The following is a 15,550-nucleotide window of genomic DNA, read 5'->3' as shown; positions in this document are numbered from 1 at the left end:
GCCAGACTCGACACACACTCTTGTGCCAGAATACATACACAGCTACACACTCATCCACACACGCAAACAGTTTGTACTGTAGATATACTGTATGATCTACTACACTGTCTTCATCCTTACCATCTGTCTCTGTGTCTGCACACACAGGTCTTCGGCACAGCGTCACGAGAGCCATTGGGCCAGTCAGGAGAGGTGAGGGACGAGGCCGGTCATTCAGAGGGGGAGAGATGTTCGGGCAGGGCGGGCATGCGGCCCTGGCTCTCATGTCATTACTGCTGCTACTGTGGCAGGAAGCAGCACCCATTGAAGTACCACAAGACCGTAAGTCACTCAGCACTCACCTGATCCACTTTAATACAAAGCGTTACAGCAAAAGATGATGCAAATTCTACACCAAAAACTCCAACAATCAGTTTGCACAAACAAGGATGGTAGTAGTTATTGCATATATTCCATGTAGTGTCAGATTCTGACAAACATTTTTTAACTCTTTTTTTTTTTTCAAACTCCATTACTCCGAACAGTTGACCTGTGCAGTGTGAACCTGAGCTGCCGACTCTGGTCATGCTTAGATACTGAGGGATACTGAGGGATACTGACATGATTTGGGGGGAAAAACAAAAATGAGATAAATAAATTTCACTGTAACAGTCCTGTAGCTACAACTTTAACAAAAATCAAGTTAATGCACAGGTTTCAAGGTATTTTTTTGCATTCGTTGTAGCAGTGATCACATCAACATTTGATTATCATAAGAATAGTCTGCCTCATGTCCCTGGGTAATAGTGTGTCACAAATTCAAAGATGATAGGTCTTCATTGATTCCAGCACGCACACATTAATATATTATATAGATAAACTCCCAACACACCCACACACACACACACAATCTCATACCTGTCCATTATGACAGTATCACAGTCTGACTGGATTCTGCTCTTAAATGGATTCCTGAGGGAACTGGGAACAAAAGCACAGAGGAGAAAGGGAGAAGTTGTGCCTTTTTTTCTCTCTTTTTTTAGCCTTGCTACACATACTCCTTTTTTCATTCAGAACACACACATGCACCTACGCACACACATGCAGCAGTCAGCTCTCAGGCTGCTCTGTCTTCTATTTCTCTGCCCCCCCATGGCGCCGTCTCTTTCTGTGTTTCTTTTATAAGCCTGACCTTTCAACCCTGGACTTATGATGCTCTATTGATCTGATACAAACACATGCACACACCCTGCCTAACAGAACCCATTTGGGTAATAGTCTTATAACCCAGTGACCTCTCCTTAATGTATTCGCCACACTGTGATAAACAGACAGGCAGAGGCTTTTTATTCCTAACAAAAATATCATCAGTTGGTCACAGATAGATTGATGGTTCAGTATGATGCACAGTGTAGGGCTCACATGTTGTTTGAACTTGGTTGGACTGAACAGTTTCCAAAGCACTTCAGTTTAAGCATTTTTCACAGAGTCAGCTTTTATATTTATGGTCAAAATGTTCAAGCAGCAGATTTAGAATCAGGCCAAGAATGTTGACACATACGAGGCATTTGACTTGATTTTGGCATTCCATTAGCTCTCAGTGTACCCGCACACAGTTCTAAAAGCAATATTGTTTGTCTTTTAATTGCACCATTAGGCATTAAATTGTGTCAGTGTAGGTGTAGTGATCAGATTTAGTTGTTAGTGATCCATTTTTCAGGTTTCCATATGCAACATCACATTTTTGAATGACAAACTGATGTGATATGACATGTTAAAGGTCTAATTGTGGTAACTAACTGAGGCACCACGTACCTCACAATGAGTTGATGGTGTAGTTCAGGAGATGGAATGAGAAGCCCCATCCCCCTCTCTTCCTTATGTCTATTTGTCTGCTTCACAGCAAACTGCACTCTTGACCTTTATTGATGAGTGTCTTGCACACATCTCCACAGGAGACACAAACACATGTTCACACACTCACACACACTTTATCTCTACATAATAATATCTAAAGGGCATATGATGAATACTGTTTAAATTCACTAAATAGATCTGTGGAGTTGTAGCTGTAGCTGACAAAAAGTCAGTCATTATTCACTGAATAAAATATATGATACATGCAGGCAAAACACACATAATAGTGCATAGCAGCATGGATGTAGGCATGTGCACAGACAGCACACACCTTATATCAAGGCTCATCTGTAACTGTCACACAAACACAAGGTCAAGCTCCTGCACAGGATCGCTTCATCATTGTGTGTGCATGTGGGTGTTCCTGGCTGACAGTGGGGAGGGGGCCTAAACCACACACAGTCCTAAATATCCACACATTCAGGCATTTACTACGTTTATTAGACAGCTTTTGCAAGGTAGGACAATAAATGAGCAATGTGAAATTGTTAGAATGGCGTCTATTGTAACACTTGGAGAACTATAATCCATCATCTAAAATGTGCTTTGGTTTGGTCAAATGTTCTTTTAAAATCTTATTAACTTGTGCTCCAGTTGAATCATTTTTTATTCGTGCTACATTACATTATACTCACTTACAGTCGGCAACCTAAAAAGATGTGTCTCATTACACGCAGATCCCTGTCTTTTTATCTGGCAGGTGTCAGTCAGCACCAACACTTAACACTTATGCCACTGTTGCCACCTCAGTGTATACTGTCTTTGAAAGCAGAAACACATCTGAATCACATACACAATCTGGCTGCCAATAAAAAAAAACTGAGATGAAGTGAAAGCTTGGTGAGTGGACAGTCATTTGAAATGCTCTTCACATTAGAATGAACTGCCTCCTCCAAAGCAGCAAGCAGCAATCCATCCAGAAAAAGCTAAATTTGATGAGCTGGACACTAGGTCTTGTAGTCTTGTACCTTTTATTTTGTGCTGCATTAAGTGATGCTACACTTCCCTGGTTTTACAACAGGGAAGTACATACAGTATGCAGGAGTTTTGCAGCTTCATGTAGGCCTCCCAAATACAGACAAGCTTCCCATCTATTACTAACCAGTTATTTGCAATAGAAATAAACACTATGACTCTGTGTTACAGTCTTTGATGTGCAATCTAAAGCATAACTTGTGTTTTGTCTTTCTCTTCCTCACTGCTCATCCTTTGCTGATTCGGGACCTCCTTACAGGTAAGTCCTCAGTCATCGTTTCCCTGTTTCATTCTATAGATCACAGTCTCTCTCTGTCATTTATATGACTAATCCAGATATTTTTCATAAACTGTGCACAACATAACTGTAAATTATAACAGTGGCTCTCAACTGGTTCAGCCCCTGGCTTCAGGTCACGGTCCACACGCACTGTAGACCAACTTAATAGCCGTTGAGTTTATTTGCATCCAATCATTCTGCCTGTCATTGGATACAAACCTTTTTTTTGTGAGAAGACAATACCAACCATTGTGCTGCCTCTTCAAATTGATTTCACACAATGACAAGAAAATAATTCAAGTACAACTGGGGCTTAAAACTCAATAGATTTGCAATGGAACTGGAAATTGCACTGCAGCAAGACAGTACAATCAAGGCTTAAACCAGCTTTTAAAGAAACATTAGAAGCATTGCAATGGCAGTTACAACTAATTCAGGCTTCAAATGAAAAGCTATTAAAAACACATGAAGCTATTTTTAGTATAAAATTATATAATAAAACAAAACAAAGTTGAATATATTCTGTGTAATGCTGGTGTACAATGCTTACCCATCTGCTCACAACCCACTCTAAACCGCCCCACCAGTCTGAAGCCACTGAGCGATGATAACATAACATAACATAACAAAACATAACATGATGAATCTGCAAAGTTGTAATTCGTACTGTAGATGTTGATATGTCTCTAATATGATTAACAGTCACATTACAGTTCTTCCATCCTTGTCTCTGTCTCTCTTTGGCTTTACGTTGGACTAACAGCAAAGATCCTGCAAGACCGTAAGTGTTTCTGTTTAACATGTTGCTGCTAATGTTTCTGTCTGCCAACTCATTTGATAGCTTCTCGCTCATAGGTTGTAATACTGCAGTAGAAATTTGACTGTGAGAGAGAAAGACCAGACATTACAGACTGAACAACTGCTATTTACAACTTGTTTTTGCTTGTGCTTCATAGACAGTAAAACTCACACAGTGGATTCAGGAAACACTGTGTTGCTGCAGTACAGGATTGTTAACTCAGAGGTTGAATGCGAGTCATGGAGGATGTGGAGGAAGCTCATATGTTGAGGAGTCATTTCCATAGTAATTATTTCTCGTGTCCTGGCTTTTATCACAGCCAAGCATACAATAAAAGCACTCTTACGGTTGCCATAGCAACATGAAGGATATGTATAATACGATGCTTTTTCAGTTATGGATGAGATTAGCTGGAATAGCTTCAGTTACAGAGCGGGGCTGTTCTCTGTCAGTTGGACAGGAATTCATTCTTCTAGTCCGGTCACAGAGCTTTCTTTTAGAGCATCGAGCTTCTCCTTTAATCTAGCAGGCGGCTGGCCCTCTGAGGTGCTTGTTATCTCATGTTGTGTGTACAGTATGTGTGAGTGTGTGTGTGTACTTGTGTTACATTCAAAGCCCTGCAGGGCTCAGTGAGCTAGAAATGCAAAAGGGCAGAGAAATGTTGGCTGCATGGTGTGTCTTTACTGTTGAGAGGTTTGGCTTAAGTGAGCCATTAAATATGTATAGCAGAATGAACACAGCTGTGGAGGTGGAAGCTATGATCTATTGATTTCTTTTATCAGAATGTAAAGCAGGCTTCAGCGATGTATGAGGCTGATAATGGCCTTATGGTAAAATAAATAAAGGATGGATCATGAAGTTAAGGCAATATTCTATAACTCTGTTACTGTCAGCAAATCCCATGAAAGTTTTGTGTGTATCCAAAGTCTGATATTATCTTCTGTGCCATAGAGCCCAAATAGACATGTTCAGAGATCTCAGCAATTATTTTGCTGAGTAAAAGATTATCACAACCAACAGAATGAATGCCGGACCTTCAAAAAGAAATCCAAGATGTGAAATGGAAGTGTTCCAATATTTCTCAATACCTCACTCGTCAACCAGTGTCCTTGCATGATCGCAAGGATATATAGATATAAGTATCAGTAAATAGATAAAATACTGAATAATTTATCTCTCGTTAATAAGGTTGGTGACATTTTCTTTTCAGATCTGTATCTAATACTGTTGGCAAGATATATGAGACTGGAGCGTATGGATGATAACACACATTTGGATATGTGTTACAGCAAATGTGAACCCGTGAAATATCATGTTTTTATAGCTGCTACATATTTGGTATGACTGGAAACCAGATGGAAGAGAGATATTTTGGATTTTGAAGAAAGCATGGCAGCTCAAAATGAGGTTGACCAATAAAACTTGGCAAATACACAGCAGGTGGCCAAACAGAACTGTTCACAACCAGCTGTGTGTGTGTGTGTGTGTGTGTGTGTGTGTGTGTGCACGCGCATTATCTGTACACAACCTTATTCCTGTAACCTTCTCTTTATCTCTCCCCTCCTCCCACAGTGAAGCAGCCCCCCACTATAGTTAAACAGTCAGTGAAGGACTACATTGTCGACCCCAGAGATAATATCATCATCGAGTGTGAGGCCAAGGGCAACCCAGTGCCAACGTAAGCAGTACATGGGCACACACACACACACGCATGGACACACACACACACACACACACACACACACACACACACACACACACACACATAGAGATCCAATTACAGAGACACAAGAATAAGTGTGAGTTTAAGGGAGCTGTAAAGCCCATGCAGCCAATTAATTCAAGCTATGTGGAGTTCATTGTTACATCCAGCCCACAATTGTTTTTGTTTTTCTATTTTTCTTTTTTTTTTCAGTTTAATTGATGTTTAGTTAATTTATCACAGACCTCACTGTGTACATTTTTCACTGGAACTGCTTTGTGTGTTGTGTGGATTATCCAGAGTAATAAAAGGCCTCAGTTATTAAAACCAAAACTATCTCCATGATAAGATGCCACCAGGGCTAAGTGACAAATTGTTATTCTTATTTTCGTTTAATGTTCGCATCTTTGTTCAGAGTCTCCAAGCTTAAGCAAAGATAACGTTGATGACATCACCAGGGTTATTTTGTCTGACTTAAGGACCCCTCTCCAGAGTCACACCTGGGCTCCTTGTGATGGGTAAACTGTCCTCTATGTGTAAATGTGTCTGTGGTGTGGCACACTAAGTAAATGAGGATAGCTGAGAGGCTGAAGTTAACAAATGTAGAATAAACTGCCGCTTAATAAGAGAGTTTGAAAGATTTTGCAGGTAGCTGAAAAACAGGCTGAAAAGCTGACAGTGGGATTGATATGTCAACTTGACAAACTGACAGGTTGCAGACTGTGTGCACCAATCAGACGCAGCTGGAGAGTAATCAGGAAAACGCAACACAGCTGAGGACAAAGCAGATTCATCTTCTCCTTCTCACTGTCTATCATTCATTCTTTTCACTCAGGCTCATTGTCTCTGTCCATGTTTTCTCCTCTGCTGCCTTTGTCACCCTGGTGTGTTTGTCTTTGGTGTGTCCTTGCCCTCCTGTCTCTCTCTCTACACCCGTCCCCGTCTCTCTCTGGCAGTGAGACTCATGTGGAGTGACAGTGCCACTCAGATGTGCTCTCCTGCCACTCTGCCCCCCTCTGTCTATCTGTCTGTCTCTCTCACACACAATAACACATCACACCCACCCTTCCTTTTTCAATGACCCCCTTACCCTTCAGTTGAATGGTGTCTTACCCCAAGGCTCCTTTCCTGCCCTCTAACAACCCCATAAACTCAGCATGACACCTGTCTGCCTGCCCTCAGCAGCCCTAACCTGACAAGCGGTGCGCTGTGCTCTTTGCTGTGCTCTTTCTCTCTCTGCTGCCCCCCCCAACTGTCCCATCCATTAGCTCCATCACTCTGTCTGATGTCTGCTCCAGCTGTCGTGAACCCCATCAGCTCTTTACTGTCTTCCCTTAATTTCTTTGAACTCTGTTTGTGGTTGTTTTCTTGAAACCACGTACCTATAAAACCTATAAACACCTGTATATCCTGTGCTTTGTTTTGTCCTTGTGGACTGAGTTGTAGCCAATAGTAAACAAGTCACAGTTACTGCTGCACAAGCCTCTGCCTAATGGAGTCCCTTTAATTTTAGCAGATCTCTGTGAAATGATCCATCTCAAACCATAGTTACTTAATTAAATGGTGTGTGACGTATCATGGATTGCAGGTTTGTTCAATGACTGTGCAATTATAAACGAGCAAATTCTGAAGAGTCTTGCCAGCTAGCACTACAAAGCCCTTCCCCTTGTGATGTTTGGCGGTCAGACAAATGTGGTATGTTAATTGTTTTTCTTCAGCCAAAGCCAAATTAGAGGAGCGGGTGCTTGAAGACTGTGATCAGTCCAACGATCTGTATTTTCAAACTGTGAAACTCAGTGGAGCTGTGTTTGTCAGTGTTGCCACAACATTTGCTAGACCATAAATCAGCTGGTTGAATGGTCTATAGTTTTCTTTTGTATGTTGCTCTCTGGCTCTTTTACTACACACACACACACACACACACACACACACACAGAATTACTGTGAAAACCTTGCTGTGATATGCACTACACCCAATCACACACACCTTGCATACATCAAAATATCAGAACAATTCACTCTTAGCAGCATACCCATACACACACACACACATACACACACACACACACACACACACACCCCCACACACGCACACACACACAGTGGGTCTCCAGTGGTTACATCACTGGGGGTATGACCAGCTCCGGACAGTGGTACATTGTTTATTTGGAGACAGATTGGCTTTACATAAGACATACACACACACACACACACGCACACACATACACACACATACACATGCACACTCTCCCAGATTCTTGCGTACACACACACTTACACAACCTGACAATAAGGCACTCACATCCACTCTCCCATGCACACACTGGCTCTCTCCTTCCCAGGACAGGCATTGTGCTCCAGTAATGCACTCAGTTGACCATTCATGCTCATGAAACATTCAGCGAAAGGGATCGTTCACTTATTCACTTGCAATCAGTCTCTCACTACGCAACACACACTCACACACACACACACACACACACACACACGCACACACACACACACACACACACACACACACACACACACAGCTCTGGTCTCCAGTACTTCAATAGTGGCCCGTTGTTCAGGCTCAGCATTGTGCTGCACCTCAGACAGGCCCAGCTCAACAGTAACTCAGCTGAAAATGACAGGAAACATCCTTTTAAATCCCTGCTCATCACTAAAAATAGAGGCGGGTTATGTAAGCATATTCAGCGTTCTTCACTAATCAGGGAGCCCTCTGGAAACACCACGTGGAGCAGGATCCAGCCTCAGTACCATTACATGCATATGGAGTGCATGTGGTGTGGCAGATTTGTGTGCTGTTGTCATGTGCCAGTTCAGTAATGTAAGATGGCAAGCACATGACGAGCAAAAGACTCACATTTTCTGGATGTTGAAACAATTACAGCATGCATGTTAACATGGCGAAGGCCCAGTTGGCAAAACATCGTGCCAAGATAACTTCTGCCATGCTTCTCCTGCCTTCTTTGTCCCCTCATAAACAAGTGCTAAACAGTCACTTGTAAATTCCAGTCACAATTACTCTGCTGTTTTTCAAGTGCTTTTAAGTTACATTCTCTTAAACTTTTCATGCAGATGTTTCAAATTAAAAGCCTCCTGGGAGGTTTTCATTGTGAAATAACTGTACAGGAAGTGTTCAGTTAAGAAGCAGAAAATGGAAGCAGCAGAAGAAAAACAGTGAATGTGAATTTTGTTTCTGAAGAGAGAAGATAAGCCTGAACGGCAGAGCGGTGACTGTGACACGACTCTGTTGTTGTTCTAATAGAGCTAGTGCTGTGCAGCATTAACAGCATTAACACGGCACACAGTATCAACAGCAAATTAAAACTGGTTCAGATCAGGAAACAGGGAGAAACAAACATATACATACTGTAAATACATGTTCCCCTGCTCAATTCACTCCACCGTTCCAAATTTCTCCGGTTTATTTAACCTTATATATGCTGAGTTAGACGATTGGTTATAATGCAAATGGAAGGTATGTCCCATTTCCATTGTGCAGGTCTGATAACTGCCTCATATATATGTACTGTGACTGCAGCGGGTTTTGGGGTAAGAAGGCTGGTGACAAGGCAATCAAAGTTGCCAGAAAGACATATCAAACTTAAAATGAGCATCACATGAAGAGGACAACAGTAGAATGAACTTCATTTCCAGGGATCAGCTGCGTTAGAATGCTAACTGTTTGATTCTGTTGTCATCTGGGACAGATTCTCATGGCGAAGGAACGGGAAGTTCTTCAACATCGGGAAAGATCCCAGGGTGACGATGCGAAAACGCTCAGGAACTCTGGAGATCGGTTTCCGGAGCGGAGGACGGCCAGAGGACTACGAAGGAGAGTACCAGTGTTTTGCCAGCAATGAATTCGGAGTGGCTTTATCCGACAAAATCCTGCTCCGGGTCTCCAGTAAGAGCACACAGAAACACACAGCACACAATATTCGGACATTTTTGCATACACTGAAATATCATCATAGACTACAATCAAAGTGCTGTGGTGTGTTATAATGGACAAATCCTTGTCATATATACAGTATATATATATGTTTTCTCATCTCTTGCCCTCTTTACTCCTTCTCCTCCTTCTCCACCCCCTTCTACTCCCTTCCCCTATCCCCATCCAGAGGCTCCTCTGTGGCCTAAAGAGGTGCTGGAGCCAGTGGTGGTGACTGAAGGCTCCCCGCTGGTTCTGCTCTGCAACCCCCCACCGGGTCTGCCTCCTCCGTTCACCTTCTGGATGAACAGCGGTGAGCACCAGTTACACACAGATATGCAAATATATATGTAGTGTGTTTTATCAGTGTGTCCTGCTGTCACTGTATTATCCAGTGGGGGGTGGTGAATCATGACCCTTTTTTCCATATTCCTCAAATACAACTTTCTCGAAAACAATTTTCCCTCTTAACTGAGCAGTCTCAGTTCTCGGGGTGACATGTTTTTTTGGTGGCTGTGTGTTTTTTTGTTGTTGTATTTCTTAACACAACCCCCTTAAATGAAGTCAGTCAGCATCCACAAAGAAAAGCAATGTGGGTGCTGAGAAGTACATTTAATTTGTTTTTGCTGTCTTTAGATTGTGATGGGCTTGCAGGTCATCTAAAGACAGGCTTTCTCTCCCTCTTTTCAAAGCAGTTTGTCTCCACTGACCTCTAAGTGTAATGCTTTAATTTAGTCTTTTATCCCTCATGCTCTTGTCTCTGTCAGTTTCTTTCTCTCGGCAGCTTTTAGGAGACTTTTAAGACTCGAACCGTCCGTTCCTTCCCTCTCACCTTTACACTGCATTGTCCTTCTCCCCGTCGGGTTACGCTACAGTACTGTGTGTGCATGCACTCGTGTCCAACCAGAAGCTACTTTGTAGCCGTCTAAAGACATCGTAGAGAGCACTTTAGTGAAACAGTCATAATGTTGATTAAAACTATTCATTTATTTGTGTATTATCTTTTAAGTACCATTTAATACTTGAAAATGTCCTATTTCCACTACAACAAAGTTCTCCTTCCCAGTTAAAATCGAGGTAGTGCAGCGATAGGTCCTTTCACCTTTCACCACGTTAAAATATGACACACACACTAACATATGTCATGTAGTCTCATCGTTAGGCCAGACACTGTAACACGCCAACGCATTAGGACTGCTGGCACGGCTCCTGATTGGTCCTGGGGCATTGTCTTGACGACCATACGGCTCACGTCAGTTGGTGCAGTTGCAGAGTGTCAGTGACGGTCTGTCTGGACGTCTGTGTGGGTGTGCTGCAAGTTAACGTTTGCCTGTAGCAACTCTAGGATGACACATCAGCTGGGTTAGCAGAGCTAACCTGAACAGACATGAACTTGAACTGAGTTGTATGTGAAGATATATGCACCCAACAAGCTGGTGGTTTGCCTTAAAGGTATCCTTGCTTCTGGTTTTAAATGATATTTTTAGCCTTTGATACAAGACAAGAGAGATCAGATGGCGATTTGACAGACAAATTTCTGCTTTCTTTCTTTCAGACAAGTACTAAAATCATGTTACACTGTGACTGCAGAGGATGTGTGTGCCTGGGATCACAGATATATCACCTTATATACTGTATCTAAAATACAAGCCTTTGTGGGCCTGCTTAATTAAAGGGTTACTGAAGCAATTGATACAGCACTTCCACAAAGTTGCAGGACTGAGGAGTAGAGGCTGAGGTATCCAGACTTTTAGTCCCTATGGATCAATCTGTCTGCTGGTAAACATACACCTCTTTAAACTCTATGCCCCCTCCTTGATATTTGCATTACAACTGCATCAATTTTCAAAAGAAAAGTAGAACAGATAATATAACAAATGCTAAATACAAATATCCAAATACAATTGCACACTTGCAAATTATTAAAACTCAAAAGTACAGAAAATAACCATCAGGTCGTGAAATCTGTGAATCTGTCCTTGTTTAGAACGTGGACCAGAAAAGACTTTGAACCTACGTGGTCCCCTTTCAGTCGTTAATTTAGTAATGCTTTATTTTATAGGTCCACAATTTGTGAATAATTTCCTCCTAATATCCTGGAAGGTTCCTTTTTATTAAGTTTTATTAAGTTATGTATTAACATTAAAACTGCAAATCCACATAGCTTTTACTCAGTGCTTTCAGAAAATGAATTGTTAATGGTAATGTGCAACTAATAGCAGCTGCGAATGCTGTAGTTCCTGTTAGCTACAGTACAAATCAAATGTGTTAATGTGATTTCATTCCCTCTCACTCTTTTCCATTTCCTCCCCTCTGTTCTCCTACAGCTATGACTCCAATCCCTCAGGATAAGAGAGTGTCCATGGGTCTGAATGGAGACCTGTACTTCTCCAACGTTTTGGCCAAAGATGCTCACACTGACTACAGCTGCAACGCTCGCTTCCTCTTCACACACACCATCCAACAGAAGAACCCCTTCACACTCAAAGTTCTGACCAGTGAGTAGACAACACACACGTTAGACCTGCGTTATACACACAAACGTTTGAGTCATTTATTCAACAGGAGCCACTGCAGTAGCTGTGTATGAACTGTATGGTCCTGTTTTCTCTCCATGTCTGCTGTGCATGTTTTGATCACGCGCCAATCCAACCGAAATGGAAGATGACATATCTCCATCTAGAGGTGATATCATGACATGACATGAGATGCATGAAATCACGTCCTCAGGTTTCTGCAGAATGGAGAAGCACAATCCTTAAATAATGTGAAATCTTTTCTTTCAGCTTTGTTCAACGTTCAGCCTGACTGTGTGTCATCCGGTTCTCTGAGTGTGAATGTGTGTGGACTGATGAGCCACTGTGTGTGCCTGTGTTTTCAGAGGAGCCGTATAATGACACATCTCACAATGCTACTGACCCCTATGGTGGTGAGTCACTTACTGTCAGGACAGGGCCGCTTCCTGTCCACCTCCATAGTCATGTCCCACAGTAACAAGGCCAGCACACTAACCTGCTAGCTCTGTGATGCTCATGTCAACCACTGACCTCAGACTCACCTTAGAAACATATGTCATCTCCTAACTGCTCTCTACAGGTGTAGAATGGCTTCCTGTGGAAATGTGAGTATGTGTTGTGATTCTCTGAAGGTAGCAACACCCCAAGACAGAAACTGTGCCATTCAAAAGACTGTACGCCCAAGCACAAGAAAAGAAATCTAGTGTATGCAGTCTGGTGCAGTGAGGAATGCACACACTTGAAATTTAACAACTATTCACAGTTTGCCTCATGTGACAACTCAGCCTGTCAGCCTTCATTTCCTTCACATTTTAAAACATAATAACATAAATATAGTGGCTTTTCTAAAAATGTTGTTGAATGTGTCCTTAAGCTACATGGAGTATGCCCTAAAATCGGTGTTTGAAGAATTGAGTTTCACTTTGGAGAGGTACTGAGTCATTCCACCATCTAAACATTGGCCATAGTTTGACTGAGCCATTGTTTTTGTGGTGGGTACAGATTTTCTTTATTAAAGCAGCTGGAATTTTGTGTGCATGCAGCATCTTTGAGATGCTAGCTCACAAGTGTTTTTTGTTTGTTTCCATCAGTGTAAAATACGTAAAACCCTCTTGACCATCTTGGCACATGGCAGCTCTCCACCTAAACCCCTAATATAACCGACAAAAAATAGAAACAATTCAATGCAAAATGTGGCAGCAGAATGCAATTTTCCTAATCAATCAATGTTCCGTCAGTCATCTATTCATTACATCCAATAAAAGACAGACCGACATCTTTCTTTCGCTAATATAGACTCACACAGAACAAATAAGTATTCATCTCATTTCATTTATCATCCATTTCTTCAACCCTTCAATAAGTATTAAACGATCACATGTAATGACTAAACATACAGTGATTAACACACACATTACCCTTAATTCAAGTATCCTGCACACAGTCAATTGAATCTGTATATTCATTTAGCCATACATCTACTGAATGAGCCCATAGCTGGAGGGAACAGATCAGCCAAAGTGGTAGCATATGTGCCATTTGCTGAGCTGGGGGGACAGTGGATCCATGGGCTCTGTCCCTAAGGGAGAAGAGGCTCCTTGTGACAGACCAGACTGGCTCTGATGCCCAGTGGGACTGAAGACACCGATGAGGCTCCAGCACAGAGGAGGATTAGGTCACATGATGAATATTCAGTCTGCATTCATGCTGCGGTCATTAATAGTCATATATGTATGGAAATAAGGTCAGCCGCCTACACCTTCTGCTTTGAAACATTTCTGAGTGAGTGTAGGGGAGTGATGGGAGCTGGAAAGGCTATTGAAATGCTCACTCAAACACACTCACACACACACACACACACACACACACACACACACACACACACACACACTTTATCACTAATCTCTTACAAATGCACACAGCAGCAAACATCACAACTCTGTCTTTTTTGTGGATGGGACGGGTCTAAAGCTGCAGTGCATCCTGAGAAGCCTTGCTAGAATCCCACTCTTGCAATTTTGGACATAAGCACTTTGGCAGTTGCTACCACTCAAATGCCTTTTTGTCCTGTATGTTTCCTCCTCTTGTCGTCCTTCTTCTCCTCCCAGTGTCACTATCAATAACAAAACTTCCTCACACACTTCTGTCTGTTTACCGGCCACTGTAGAGGCTAACGGCTAACATATGCAGATCTGCATCACAAAGGAGCAAAATGCTAATTTAATCCCACACACATCTCAGCAGGCTGTAGCTCTTTGCTGACTAGATTTTATGTCTGCAGTGTAAAGAATTTGTATTGGGATTGGATCAGAGTGGAAATGAGTGCAGAACTCTAAGTAATGATCTCAAATTCAGTCATTTAGAAAGCATCAGTTCAATCAGTGCTGCAGTTGCAAACAGTTATCAATTATCATTTGCAATGTGGCACTTGCAGATGCTGGTAGGGTTTACAGGCTGGAATGTTAAAATGTTGACTGTTTTTCTGGTATGTAAGATTGAAAATAGTTGAACTAACAGGTAAAGAGTAAGAGCTGAAAACAGGCGAACCGGTAGCTGAAGAGGAAGAGCTGAAGTGCAGTGCAGTGGAATTGTCAGTTGTGTGTAAACCATGCAAACAGTTGAAATGAGAGCTTATAAGTAAACCCTAAAAGCATTTGAATTGTTATTTAAAAGTAAAAGGTTAAAGCAGTTGAAAGTAATTAACTTGGTGAAACTTGAAAAGTACTGTGTCTGTTTAAAAAGGTTTGTCTTTTGTGGAAAGCCCAAATATAGAGTCGAAAAAATCAGATACTGTAGGTGACAATATTTGACTCTGTAAGAAAAGGTGTTTGACTCTCCACTGTTATAAAACCACGTGGCTGATTGAAATGCCACATGCGGTTGGGTCTTGCAGTGTGCTAACAAAGGCAGCACTTGGCAGTTTGATCACATCCCAGACTGCTTAGCTGAACTGTCTGATTGATTCATTTACGCTCAAATGTTTTATTTACAGTTTGTGTTCAAGACTTTGTTTCAACCAACTCAAGCAATGCTGATGCAGAACAGGCCCTGAGTTATTGTTCAAAAGCACCTCTACGTTTAACATGGGTTTTAAAATAGATCTTTATCATAATTAGAAAAGGCCTTACAACCTAAACTCCAACTCCAAGGAACGCCAAGGTTCTCCTCTAAAGCGTCTAGTTGTGGCAAGGCAACTAATCATACTGCTGCTGTGGCTCAATGCTTTAGCCAAGCCTTATGGGAAGGTTTAACATGGGGTTGGAGACTAATGCCATCAACTTTATGACCTTACTGCAGTTTGATGTTAAACCAATCTCATTACAGCAGGAAAACCTGACAAGTTTTATCAGCTGCTTTCGTTAAGCTTTTAATACCAATCTTTTCCATCTCTGTTCCCTTGGCAACATAAAGCAAGATCTCTGACCCTGTTGTTGTTTCTGCC

At 41.9% G+C, this 15,550-nt stretch overlaps 1 protein-coding gene across 1 annotated transcript in view; it reads left to right on the top strand.

The window, feature by feature from the left end:
* Window positions 1-227: 227 nt before the first annotated feature.
* nfasca (neurofascin homolog (chicken) a) overlaps window positions 228-15,550 on the top strand; it is a 50,940-nt gene continuing 35,617 nt past the window's right edge. The window contains exons 1-6 of the mRNA XM_041962918.1: window positions 228-321; window positions 3,915-3,932; window positions 5,523-5,628; window positions 9,369-9,565; window positions 9,783-9,905; window positions 11,920-12,090. Of these exons, the coding sequence (XP_041818852.1) occupies window positions 228-321; window positions 3,915-3,932; window positions 5,523-5,628; window positions 9,369-9,565; window positions 9,783-9,905; window positions 11,920-12,090 (709 nt within the window). The remainder of the gene's footprint in view (window positions 322-3,914; window positions 3,933-5,522; window positions 5,629-9,368; window positions 9,566-9,782; window positions 9,906-11,919; window positions 12,091-15,550) is intronic.

The sequence above is a fragment of the Chelmon rostratus genome, chromosome 2 (assembly GCF_017976325.1).
Source record: "Chelmon rostratus isolate fCheRos1 chromosome 2, fCheRos1.pri, whole genome shotgun sequence".
Taxonomy (NCBI): domain Eukaryota; kingdom Metazoa; phylum Chordata; class Actinopteri; order Chaetodontiformes; family Chaetodontidae; genus Chelmon; species Chelmon rostratus.
This window is presented reverse-complemented; position numbering and strand designations above follow the sequence as displayed.